The 13,810-nt window shown below is 42.6% G+C and overlaps 1 protein-coding gene across 1 annotated transcript; it reads right to left on the reverse strand.

The window, feature by feature from the left end:
- Nucleotides 1–1,224: 1,224 nt before the first annotated feature.
- On the reverse strand, nt 1,225–13,689 carry LOC311271904 (UTP--glucose-1-phosphate uridylyltransferase-like). Its single transcript, XM_084377866.1, has 10 exons — nt 13,483–13,689; nt 10,435–10,550; nt 7,961–8,068; nt 4,589–4,774; nt 4,367–4,500; nt 3,389–3,686; nt 3,102–3,299; nt 2,604–2,846; nt 1,939–2,043; nt 1,225–1,629 (listed from the first exon to the last, which is right to left on the reverse strand). The coding sequence occupies exons 2-10, from the start codon at nt 10,531–10,533 to the stop codon at nt 1,522–1,524; spliced, it is 1,479 nt and encodes a 492-aa protein (XP_084233992.1). The 5' UTR covers nt 10,534–10,550; nt 13,483–13,689; the 3' UTR covers nt 1,225–1,521.
- Nucleotides 13,690–13,810: the final 121 nt, after the last annotated feature.

Raw genomic sequence — 13,810 nt, forward strand, 5'->3', positions numbered from 1 at the left:
ATATATTCTAGATTTATTACACATAAAAGCCTTTTTTTGTTTTATTGTATTTGATTATTGCTTACAGCTCATGAAAATCAAAAATCCAGTGTCTCAAATTATATGAATATTACATAAGAGTCAAGACAAGGATTTATAGTACAGACACGAGGATGGACGGAGGTGAACACAGTAATTAATGCATAAATGAACTTTTAATAAGGTCGACACGTCTGTATTATAAACCCTTGTCTTGATTGGTCTTATGTAATATTCTGTTATTTTGAAATACTGGATTTTTGTTTTTCTTGAGTCTGTAAGTCTCTTTTTTTAATTAAATTACGGGGAAAAATACTTCCATGATATTTAACTTTTTGAGATGCAGCTGTGTTCAGTGAAGGATCTGAATATTTCCTCCACCGCTGTCGAGTATAAGAGCTGATAGTTAGTGAACAAAAGTTAAATGGATGCATTCCTAAATACAAAATCGTCAGATATTAGGAAAACTGGGATCAACCAGTCTGACTGGAAAGTCAGCCTTCTCAGTTTGTACTCAAAGTATTTAAGTTCGATATCCAGTCGTAGTTCAGAGGAAAAATCCAGCTGAGCTTTAAAAAATGTAACAAGAGTCAGAATCAAATTTAAACGATATCCAACAATCTGAAGTTCAGTAATCACTGAACATTTTTGATTGAATCAATTCGTTTACCAAAAAAGTTTGCAATTAATGTTATTTCTTTGACTTATCGATTAAGTGACCAGCTAGTTCCTCTCTTAATCCCAAGTTTTGGATTTTTTTAAAAACGTTGTTTGATTTCTACCTTTCAGATCGTAAAGAAACTCATTTAAAAACAAAAATATCAAACGGACGTTTTCTGACTCAACGACTGAGAAAGATTTCTGAGTTTCCGAGTTGTAATTACGACTATAATTGATGTGAACGATATTAACTGGTCAGAAAGCAGCAGCGTCATGTTTTCAATCACAGGAAATGTTTTACAGCAGACAAATTAAAAAGGATGTGACGACATGTTTTTGTTTTAAACCTTTTTTAAGATCCAGTTACTGGATGAACTACGACTGGATATCAAACTTTAAAGTTTTTAAGTTTGCATTTTTAACTTTTAACACTAAATGTTTAATTGATAACTCATGAAATCAACCTGCAGGTTAATCAACACTCATAATAATTGTTAACTGCAGCCTTAAAGTTCCCTCTCAGTAAATCACACCACACTCTTTGACCCATATTGCACTTTTTAATTGACAGCAGGAGAAGACGACCGCAGTCGGCAGTAACAGAAAGTTTCCTCCTGAGAAGCTTCCTGATGATCTGAACGTCTGCGGGGCGTCAGGCAGGAGAACGAGGAGCAGCAGGAGGACCTCTGACCTTCGAGGCTGACTTCACATTGACAGTGGACAGAAACAAACTGACAGTTCATCAGTGACGAGAAGAAGATCCATTTTCTCTCAAAGTCTCTTCAAGGTGCAAATGGCTTCTTCGCTTGTGTGTGTGGGGGGTTGGTTTTTTCCCAGAAGGCCTCAGTGGTCGAGGATCCGCAGGTTTCCTGAAACGATCTTGTTCTCCAGCATCGCTCCGGCGGGAATATCGATCCGGTCGCCGTGATTGGCTATAATGATGACGGTTCCCTGTAAAAACAGAGAAGAAGCTGCAGGTCAACATCACGACCACGTCAGTGTTCACGAGCTGCTCTGCAGGATGTAGCAGCGCATGGACGTGATCTGTGAGAGCGGCTGGGTGGTTTTATAAGCAGTTTTCTGCCAGAAGACCAAGTGCGTTTGTTGTTTTGAGGTATTTAAAGGAATATTTTTCAGTCACAGTTTGGACTGAGTTTACGTTTTTGTTTGAACTGTTCCTTTACAAACTCTTTTAAAAACAGTAGTCGTCTTCAGTCAGCTGTGAAACATCAGCGGTCAGTGGATGGAAACGTTCTTTACCTTCAGAGAGACGTTCTTCCCGAAGGTGACGTCTCCCGACACCGTCAGGTGGTCGAGCTCCAACATGTCCGGGATGCTCTCGAACCGGGCCAGAAACTCCTGAACCTGCAGAACCAACCACACACAACTGAGTCCGTCCTGAAAACAGTTCCTGCTGATGATTTCTGCACATTTAGAGAAAACCGCTCGACGATGTTGATATTTAAACTTTATATTGTGGTTCAGATTTAACTTTACATTCATAGTTTTTACACCTGCTCAGACTGTTTTAATCAAAAGAGGTAAAGTACAGAAGAACTGCAACATTTTAAATGTTGTTATCTGTAGACATCGAGGGAAATAATGGACGTATTTACATCTGATCGTGAAAAAATAAGTGTCTTCTCAAGATAAAAATCCTGTTTGACGTGATAAAACCATCCTGTTGTCTGTGTGACAGAACTTGTTTTCTGGTGATAACAGGATAAAAATAACATTGTTTTCTGAAGATTAAAAGAAAATGTTTCCACTATCCCGAAATAACAATTTACTGATTATTGCTGCATTAAATTAAAAGATAATTATCAGGTAAGGATCTTAAAATTGTAACCGTGTCTTCTTTTAGCTTCCGTGTGAAAGAAACTGATAAACTATTTAAAAGTGTCTCGCTCAGTGTCGACGCTGACCTTGGTGAAGGAGCTGCCCAGCTTGACGTGCGGCGTGGTGGGGAACTCCCTCTTCTTGCTCATGGTGAGCGAGCCGGCGTCCAGGCTGTACAGGTTGGACATCACCAGCAGCAGGTCGGACGACGTCTTCACCGGCAGGAAGCGGCTGCGGGGCACGTTCACGCCCAGGGCGTTGTTGAAGCTCTTGATGGCGGCGCCCACGGCCGTCTCCAGCTGGATGACGTTCAGACCGCCTTCCAGCGTCTGCGGAGACATTCAGGGGTTCGGTTGGAGTAGGAAACCAAAAGTTATGGGTTTATGTTGGAGATCAGCAGCTGGTTACTTCAGGAACAACTTTAAAGACATTTTCAGGAAACTTGAAAAATAAAAGCACTCATGTAGAAGCGGGAAAGCGCACCCTCATGGAAATATTGCTTAATTAGTCCAATACCTACTAAAAAGCGTGACAGTAAGGTCTGTAGAAAGCTTTCATTATTCCACGAGGCGAGTGTGCGTCACCTTCGGGTTGACGATGATCTCCAGGTCCATGGCGTTCTTCTCCTGCAGCCTCTTGATGGCGGGCAGAGAGATCCACAGGTTGTTGGTGTTGAAGATCTTGAACTTGGTGACGGACTTGAACTCGTCCACATGAGCCTTCGGGACCTGCGCGATCTCCAGCAGCCTCAGGTGATCCTCGTACTGGATCAGCGTGCCACCCTGCGGAGAGGAAACAGGAAGCGATCAGACGCCGTCAGAACGATGAATGAAAACCCGAGTCCCTCAGCGTTACGGTGAAGCGCTCTGACCTTGACGTCGGCTCTGGTCTTGTCGGTGACCTCCATGATGAACTCGCAGCGCCGGTCGGCCGGCTGGCTCATCAGGTGGTGGAGGATGAAGAGGTCGACGGTGGCGCCCAGGTTGTCGATGTTGGACACGAAGATGTACTCCTTCCCCTCAGCGAGGAGTTTGTCCAGCAGCCCCGAGTTGGAGAAGCTGGCGTAGATGTCTCCGTGACCCGGCGGGTACCAGGCCTCGGCGTTCTCGCCGCTCATCCCCATGTTTTTGGCTATCGGCAGCAGGGACTCCTTGTTGATCCTCGGATACCTGCGAGGACGACGATTAAATAATCACACAGTGTAACAGCTTTAAAATAACAGAAAGCAAACCGCTCGTCTTTGTGGCGGCGGCTACAATAACTCATGAACATCAACCAATAAAAACAGCTTTTGACCCAACCACTGTGTGTCAACCACGTCATCGCAGGTTAGTTAATGACGTCACTGATTAATGACGTGTGTCTGTAGACTGAAGTGAATCAAACCGTCATTGTGATGAAACTAAAGTTTTTACTGTGGAAAAAAATAAGGCCCGACCATAAAATACCTGCTTTTTTGAATGGAGATTGGTTTAACAGTCTCTCCAGTGGAAAGACACTCAGGTGCAGAGCACATTAATGTTAATTAATGTTAAAAATTCACATAAACTGAGCTGACCTGCCTTCTAATAATGAAGTTCATAAACAGTATAAAGTGACGCAGGACGTGGAGCTGAACCCGACCCGTTTTCTAACCCGCAGACACTCATCAACACTTTCTTTTATTTATTCTATATAAAGAATAATACAAATATTGTATATAATAACAGACCTGCCTGTGTTCTCTGTTCATGCTAACATGGTGATCAAGAACCAACATGTCTGAAAGCTGCATGGCAGGAACAGTGTTCTGACACGTTCTGCTGACTCAGCCGGTGTGTGTGTGTGTGTGTGTGTGTGTGTGTGTTACCTGCTCTGGTTGAAGGTGTGGATGTTGACCCGGTGGTGTTTGTACTTCTGCAGGATCTTCTTGGTGTCGTCGTCGGTGTTGAAGGAGTTCATGAGGACGAGCGGCACGTCTGCGTTGAACGTTTTGTTCAGATGCTGAAAAAACACAAAGCGGGACAACAGAGTTGAGTTGAGCCAGAACCTCACTGAGCCTCACAGCTGCTGGTTCTGGTCGCGTCTCTACCTCGATCTGCTGGACGGTCAGGTCCAGGAAGGTGTTCTCGTTGCGGACGCTGATCAGACTCTTGGGGCCCTTACAGCCCATGCTGGTTCCCAGACCGCCGTTCAGTTTGACCACGGCGAGCTTGTTGAGGCTGGCGCTGATGTCGTCAGGGAGACCCTTCGCTCTGATCTTCTCGTAGGGCTGGATCTGAAACGCACGAGTCGTGGTTATTATAACGAAACTGTTGACGGGTCACAAGAAGTTCAAAATGAAATTTAAATCTGTCATCTACATGCTGATGAAAGTCAGGTGAAGTTTCGTAGTCCACAAAACATTTCAGGGACAATATATTGTCTGATAAAATAAGTTATCATGACATGAATGAAGCTGATTAACAGGAAACTTGATGAGAAAATATCGACACTCATTTCCATCTAAAAAATGTGGGACTGCTCCTTTAAATGATTCAACCGCAGCAGAATGAGACGACATCAGCGTCACGCTCCAGAGACAAACCAACCAGATCTGAAGAAAACACACGTGGAAACAAAGTGGAACCTGATCCGGTCCGGTCCGTGTGAGCGGACGACCTCTGACCTTTAAGACCTCGGCAGCAACACATGACCACAGCCTGACACACGGAAAGGACACATGTATTTACGGACACTGTGTGTGTGTGTGTGTTGTGTAATCAGCTGGTGTAGTAGCTCTCCAACATGAAGCGTGGTGACGTCCTGACTGACTGTAGTAACATCTGGAGACGCCTTCAGTAGTTTAAGAGTCACGTTCATAGACAGAAACAGAAACTTTTTCCTTTGAGGAGCCAAAACCAAACATGTGTTATACTGAATTATAACGTGCAAAATGTTTCTTGGGTCCCAGAAAAACGGAGGGGAAATATAAAGGTGAGTAGTTCACATGTTCCTGTGCAGACGGAGGTTTCCAGCAGGAACCTGAGTTGGGTTCATCTACATTATGCAAACAGGGGCGTGTAAGTATAGAAATAAAGAGTTAGGTTTTAAATTTGTAACATCAAAAATGAAATTAGATCAAATGTTTGTGGCAAAAAAGGCCTCAAACAATTCAAGACTTTTTAAGGATCTGCAGACACACTGATACCTTTTATTTTACATTTTAATTCAATTCAATCTTAATTTATCTATCAAATTATTGTGTGGCTGCCTCTTTGTTCGACAGCGATCTCTGGAATATAAATAAAGGTTGAATGATTGAATAAAAGCTGAGTTAAGTTAATTGAAGACGTGGTCGTCGTCTGAAGGGATTTAAACCCATTTTAAAGACAACGTCTGAGCTCGGAGGACATGAAGAGTCACGCGTGGAGACAAATGTCAGCGTCTCTCAGCCCTGAAACCAGACTTTCAAATGCTGCGGCGGTCACACTATTATTAGTCCTAACCTTCACCGGGCCGGGTATTCTGGGACCGCTGGGACACGGACGGACGGACAGAGAGTGTGTGTGTGAAATGTCATGGTGCTGATAAATAGTTGGCTTCAGCCTGAATGTTCTCTGTTCTCAGATCCGGTTTCTGGATCTGGAGCTCGTCTCTGTTCTGTAGTAGTTGGATCAGTTAAAGGAGCAGTGCCACATGTTGTACGCTCGTCAGAAGACGGGATTGATTTCACCTCCAGCACGGAGGCAGGTCCAGGACGGGCCGAGTCTACATCAACACACAGTTGGATTCACATTCTGATTCATCCTTCAGCTTCATGTTTCATGAAGGCATCGCGCTTCGATTATATTCAGCTGTCGTTCACTTTGTTTAAGAGCGACGGTGAGAAGGCTCATCTCGTCTCAGAGACAGATATGACGGCATGTTTCCGGTCATCCGTCTCACCCGCGTCAGACGGAACAGATACTCTGATCCACCCAGTCGTCTACAGTTTTCTGTGTGAAGGCTCACTCGCACTACAGACACATGAATCGCAGCATATCTTTACGCCTCAGGTCTGTTTACTTCTGCTTTACATGTGTAACTACAGCAGCTGTATCACCGAAACTCAGGTGACCCACACTCACTGCTGTGCCTGAACGCATCCTGTGCAGACCCGGACGGACTGAAGCTGCTCCTCTAACCTGCCGCTCACACCGACCCTCCTCATCCGGTCGGCCGTTAAACATTGTGACAAAAATTCACGAGAAATTCTGGTGATCCATTTTCTGATTCTGATCCGACTTGTTTTCTCTCCTGTTTCTGACTGAGAAAACACGTTTTTCCTTCCATGAGAAAAAGAAACTGTGAAAAAAAATGTGTTTTTCCCGACTCAGTTTCACTCATGAAAAAGGTGATTTTTTTCTCTAAAGTTAAGAATTTATTTATTCATTTTTTTTCCACATATGAGAGGAGGAAATAAATGTGATTTTAAAAAAATAAATAAATACTTTTCCAGGAGAATCTTTTTTTTTTCATCTGTGGAAATAAACTTCTCATTACAGAAAATGTTTGAGAGACGACATGAATGTCAGAGAATTTTTTTTCTTTTTCTTCTACTGTTCAGAAATGTATTCATAGTGACACTTTTCTGGGGATAAAAAAGAAGAATCTCTGTGTGTACAAATAATAATAAAAAAAACATTACTTTTTTTTCCCATGTGTGAAATTTTTCCAGGAGGATGTTTAAACAGTGAAAAAGCAAAAAAAAAATAAATCAGTAAAAAATTTTGATTTCCGATTCGTGAAACCAAGTGAATTCTTTTTATTTTCCCTGCGTCAGGAACCAAGTGGGAAAAAACTTTTCATGAAAAAAAAAAAGTTTCCCCTCAGTTTCACTCAGTTGTGTGAAACTGCTTTTAAATTTTTTTTTTCATCTATGAAACAAAGTGAAAAAAAAATAAAAAAATCTCAAGACAAAATCTTTTGTAAAAAAAAAAATTTGATCATTTCACACATGAAAAAAGTGATTTTTTTGAAACTGAGTGAAAGAAAGAAAGAAATGTTGCCCCGTGTGTAAACAGAGTGAAAGAACGATTTTCTGGAAAGATGTTTTTTTACTCAGATTCACACATAAAAACAGGGGGGAAAAAAAATCTTGTGAAAAAAGTATTAATTTCACACAGAGAAATTCTCCTTAAGAAAAAAATCCCTGGTGTTTTCACAGATGGAAAATAAACTATTATCTCAGTAAAACACTGTCCTCCCACCAGTTCTCAAGTCAAGTCTCAAGTCGAGCCACACAGGAGAGAAATACTTGAGATCAAACTTGGAAGTGGATCACCAGAATGCTGATGTTCTGCACAGTCGGTTCACACTTGGCTGCTCTGACGTCTGAACCGGGCCTCAGTCTGAACATGAACGCTGACCTTGACCTACAGCACACAGGCTTGCAACATGAAACCTCTGGTAAACAGTGTGGCCGCTGGTATCTGGTGCTTACCGAGTCCTCCGGCGGTCGGCTGATCTTCGGCCATTCGACCGACGGACCTTTGACCTGCAGGAATCTGTGGAAGAGCTTCTTGAAGCCATTGAAGTCTTTTCTGGAGATCTGGAACGGAAAGAAAGAAACAACGTCACATCACTGAACCATCACACCAAACCTCAGATCTTACATAAGTTTCCCCCGAGTTTATCAGCTGACGCACACGGGTCAGATTACTCCAGGAGACAAACTAATGACGTACGAACACACATGGGAGCACCTGTCCACGTCTTTAAGGACACATCTGATGTTAATCTGTCTCTCGGTACTGTCCGGCTTCCTGTCTGTGGCTCTGAGCCCAAACAGGAGGAAACGGTGCATTTGTTGGGGACTATTTTCACCAGCGGATGAATCCACATTAAGTGATCTCGTGACGGCGTGCGTGAGACTGAGTCAAAATAAACTACGGTGTGGCTCATTGGAGGAGATATCAGGCTGTGACGACACAAAACTTGTGAGTCGACACGTTCACTGTTGTTTCAGGTCTTTTAAGAGGATTAGTTAGAAAAACCCAGACGATCCCCAGGTCTCCTGTTGTCTCAGGATTTTCTTGCCATTCTCATCTTTTTAACGTAAAATACTGAATAAATGGATTTTGTGGGCGATAAACCATCATTAGCATTTAGCTTCAGAGGGAGAGACTGCAGCTAAAACAGCTTTTTAAAACCTCTAGTTCATCTTCAATCGACCCTCACTGCAGCAGTGTGTGTGTGTGTGTGTGTGTGTGTGTGTGTGTGTGTGTGTGTGTGTGTGTGCGTGTGTGTGTGTCCTCAGGGTTGTTCACCTCATGTTCACCATCAGGCTGAAGCAGCCGTGTGATAAGATGACCTGATGAACTCTGTGTGCAACTCTGAACAAATATTTGTTCTGTGCATGTAACGTGTCCGTCCCTGAAGCTTCACACAGACTTTCTGAAAACCTTTCATGCTGCTTCAAGCTGAATGTATTCAAGATTAATGTGAATAAAATAAAAGGAGGCGGATGGTTTCTGATGGAAGACGTCTGAGGAGGTAAACAGTCGAGGCATGTCGGTCTCAGAAAAAGACGCCTGAGATCATTTTGAATTTATCATTCTCAGTGAATCGTCCCACTGTTTCAGCAACAATATCATTTATTGGGATTATTGTAAAAATTGTGTGTTAATGTAAGTTTTTAGTGTTTATAAGAATATCAGCTGATATATCGATGTCAGAATGTTTTTACTCCCTAGAATCCAGCATCGGTCGGGTTCTGGTCCAGATGAAAACTATGAGGTGCAGCTGGACCTCCAGGGCTCAACAGTGATGGTTGCCAGGTTGCCACTGGCATTTTGAGAAACTGGCAACCAATTCTTGGCCTTTGGCTGCCATCAGAACGAGCACCCCATAACAAATATGTTGGAAACATCTGCATCAGTGATAATTAAGTCTTGACGTTACCGCTCTTTTCCCGTCAGGACCCTTCGACTCTGGACCGACCGCAGAATCAGCAACTCTCATAGATTCTTATCGTCCTTTATTGATTGTATTCTTTTATTTACATCTGTTTTTTCATTTCATTCGTTTTCTCCTCTCTCTCTTTCTTTCCCTGTGACTTGTTGTGTTTTCACATTTTCAGCTCTGCCTTCTTGTTTTAACTTCACCTCAGACGAAGCTTCCTCGTGTTCGGCTCGACTGTCGACTACCTGTTATATTGTCTTCCTGAGTTTCCTGCTTTTATTGTAAACTCTGTTTTTAAAGGTGCTGTATAAATAAAATGTATTTTTATTGCTTTTATTGTTTGACTGTTGGGTGAAAAGTTCTGAACTCGCGAGGCAGCAAATCCATCTCGTCAGGCTTTAAGCTACGTGCTTGTGGCCGAACACGAGTGGTTTAACCAATCAGTGTTGTTTGAGGAACTACTGGCAGCTACAGGTGTGATTCAGGTGTGATAGACGGATGGTTCGTCCAATCACCTGCCAGGTACATTTTGAAAGTTACCGCTCTTTTCCAGTTTTGCATCAGGTTAGAAAACTTCGATTAACCTGTAAACATCCCAAACGATTATGCAAACTTATATAAGCACTATATTATACTTAAACTTGTACGAATAAACACATTTTCTTCATTAATCAAACCGCATCGTATCTTTATTACTGAAAATATAAGGCGATTAAAAATGACAACCATATTTTCAGGTTCAGCAGCTAAAAGCAGGATCAGGCCTGCAGCCTGTCTTCACGCTGCGTTACTCACATGTTGTGACACTGTAACAAGAAGTCAAACAGCTGAGCTGCAGCTGTGGAAGATGTTTGGGGTAAATTACAGTAAAGATGAAATCAGGAGAGCTCCTCTACAGAGACGTGAAGTTGTGCAGAGTATAAACTCATCGTGCCTCCTGACACTCGCTGGACATCCCCACTGGGGTTAACTGTGGATGCTTCAGATGTAAATGGAGACGTTATCATCTCTCACCTCGGCTTCGGTCTTGTTGGCCGTGTTGAGCAGCGCCTCCAGCTCGCGGTGCATCGACTCCTCGTGCTGCTGACGCAGCTTCTCCTGGAACTCAGTCATCACTCCTCTGGTCAGATCTGAGGACACGGACACGAGACGTATTTTACAAAGTGTGCTGGAGGTGAAGTGAACTCAGACTGACAGTATTTAAGGACTGACGGCTCTTTGTTGGATATCAGGACTCCAGACTAACTTTTCACTGAAACACATTTTAATTTAATTGATGTAAATGATTGTTAACTGGAATAAACATGCAGATAAACGTCTTCCTTCATTTAAATCACTGCGCAGGCAACAAGAAACTTCACTGACAGAAAGAGTTTCTTACACATTTTTTAGTTTCACTTGCTGAATATACTTGACAGATTTTTGGGCGCATGTGCAACTCAAATAATCCCAAAAACAATCAATACTCAACAGAAATAAAAAATAAACACTGGATAATTTACATTGTTTTTTACACAAAGACGACCAAAGTTTACAAACATTGTAAAATATTGGAGTTTGAGTCTAAAAATATCTGAGTTGACCTTGAACAACCTGAATCAGTTGAATCAAACTGTTTTTAACTTCTTAGTTTTTAATGTTGGTTCAACGCGTCTGAAGTTAAAGTCACAACATATAGGCTGTTAGAAACAAAACATATATATACAATTATCTTATACTTTGCAATTAATTCAAAAGTTGACATATAATTGATTAATTGATTAACTGTTGGAGCTTTAATGCAAACATGTAACAACACACAGTCTGATTGTCCAACAAAATATCTTCACAGTTAAAACTCATCAGGACTTAAATGCAACAACGATCTTCAGTTTTAATTTTTGTTTGTATATTTTATTATGAATTTAAGAAGACAAGTCTTGTACTTGTATTTCTGCTCATAGATGCAAACTAGAAATCACTTGTTACCATCTGGGGACAAACGTCTACTCACACACAGACAGAACAACCTGTCCTGGATTTAAACTTACCAGCTACAGTTAGAGACATTTTTTACCACGGTCTGTTTAAACTACAACAACTGAGTCAAACGGATGATAAGATCTGCGGAGAGGAAGCAGCAGCAGCAGGTTCAGGTGTTCAGCGGCGGCTCACACCGAATCCATCAATTCAATAAAATATCAAAAATGGTCCCCGAGAAGAAAAGCAGCAGCTGTCAGAGAACAACAGACGTCCTCCTCATCCTCAGCTCAGAGGAAGCTCACCGATCTGCAGCCCCGACCCTGAACTCACCACAAGGCCTGCCCACAGACACACACACCAATCACACACAGCCAGCGTGTGTGTGTGTGTGTGTGTGTGTGTGTGTGTAGTGTGTCTGGTCTGTTCGGCCCACTCCACGTCACACACTCGTGAGAGCTTTAAATAAGAATTAGTTTGTGTTTTCACGTCCTGAGACACAAACAGAAAACTACTGTTGTACTTCAGTTACCTGGCAGCTGATTACTCTCAGATGTGTTGATGATCTTCTATTAACTGAATATCTTTGAGGTTTGGACGGCTGCTCGGACAAAACAAACATTCGCAAGACTAAATAATTTATTAGAAAATGACTGATTAATAAATAAATCAAACTTTTGTCAACTCTTTTTGATTGTTTCTATAAAACTGCTTCCCCACAACCTCCCTGGCTGCTCTCAAAATTAAGTAATACTGGTAAAAAATAAAAAGGATTGAAGCTTTATTTCAGGAAGCTCGGAACAAAAACAAAAAGATGTCACAGCTTCTGTAAAATTTGCTGCACTTTAGTAACGGTAACACACAAACGTACGACCCACTTATCTTGACCCCGATTTACTAAATATTGAAAACGGAAAAAACAAACATCACGTCTCCGCACAGCTCGTCACCTGTGACCCAGGTCTGCAGACGCTCCGAGATCAGATCAGATATTTTTGAAAAGACGTTATTTACACCCTGCGATACCTTCGTGGACTACGAGACTTCACCTGACTTTATATCATCAGAGATGATGATGAGATGATTTACATTTTTGGGTGACCTTATCCTTTAATGGCTATCTTTTAATTTGAGTGTTGTCCCACTGACGCTGTTTGTCAAAGTGTGTGTTTACTTTAGTGATCAGTAAATGTTCGTACAGTGGAGGGAAGTTAATTTGAAGTGAAAGGCAAAAATAGAAGAAAAGTACGTACAGTTTTAATTAATGTACATTGTTGCAGCCGGTGTGTTCGGGTCAGTGGTGTCTGGTGCTCACATGGCTGTAAGTGTGACCTTTACGTTGACCTCTTGCACAGCAGCCTGTAAAGGTCAAGGTTACACATGTTGTGAGTCTTTTAAAATGTGTTTGCAGTTAATAAAGTGTGGAGAGAGAAACCTCGACGTGTCATCAGCAGGAACACGAGGAGCAACTGAGTTCACCGTGTTTTAATTCACTTTTAACGACCACAGCTGTGGATTATATGCACTTTAAAGCAACTTTATTGTATTTCTTTATCTGTATCAATTTAACTTTTACCTTGTAATCTATTAAGCTTGCCTTGGTTCTGGGTTGTATCTTGTCTTACTGCCTTTTTATGTCTTCACGCCCTATAAAACCTCTATAAAAGGCACTAATTCATACAATAAACAAGCCTCATGTCTCTCACACCATCTTGTTTTTCCCTCTGGTGGTTTCAGTTGTGTACTTGTGTGTTGTAAAGCACTTTGTGGCCTCGTTTATAAGGTGATACACGTTATAAAACACACAACGGTCTGGTTTGATCAATGTTTGCACACTGGGACATGTTGAAGCACAGCTAGCTCGTTACTGTGAGGGGTTGTGTTGCTGTTGTATTGTGTTGGTGCTGTATTGTGTTGTGTTGTGTTGTGATGTGTTGGTGTCATGCTCACAGCAGGGCAGCAGCAGCGGGCTCATGCCAGCAGCTCACACACGTTTCACTTTTTTGAATTTCATTTTAAAGTTTCCAATAAAACTTTTTGTTCGGACAAACTTTTCGTGCACAAGCAGCAGCCGCAGGTCTGTGTGACGAAGCTGTTACCCACCTGAACACACTGTCAAAGTACCGGGAGAGCTTCAAGAAACACGGCCGAGGGCCACACGGACGAGCCGACACCGACACCGAGTACCGCTCAGACCCGGAGGAGCCGCTTTCAGGGGGACAGGGCGGAGAGGAGCCGTTCAGCGCGGCCGCAGGTTCATGCTCCTGCTGCTAGCTCGTGTCGCCGACAGACAGCCTAGCATGGCTGCGGCGCGAGGGGCGGGGCCACACCGCCGCCAGCGGATGACGTAGCGCGCACGAGTGTCAACGAAGAGCGGTAATTGGTCGAAGTTGCGCGTCAGTCAGATGGAGCTGACAGCATGTCCCGCCCA

Source organism: Pagrus pagrus (assembly GCF_965226575.1).
Source record: "Pagrus pagrus genome assembly, chromosome: 2".
Lineage (NCBI taxonomy): Eukaryota > Metazoa > Chordata > Actinopteri > Spariformes > Sparidae > Pagrus > Pagrus pagrus.

Coding starts and splice junctions, on each gene's coding strand:
- LOC311271904 (XM_084377866.1), bottom strand. CDS start 10,533: ATGACTGAGTTCCAGGAGAAGCTGCGTCAGCAGCACGAGGAGTCGATG. Junction 2,044..2,603: donor TGGGCAGCTCCTTCACCAAG/GTCAGCGTCGAC, acceptor TTGGTTCTGCAG/GTTCAGGAGTTTCTGGCCCG. Junction 1,630..1,938: donor GGAAGAACGTCTCTCTGAAG/GTAAAGAACGTT, acceptor CTGTTTTTACAG/GGAACCGTCATCATTATAGC.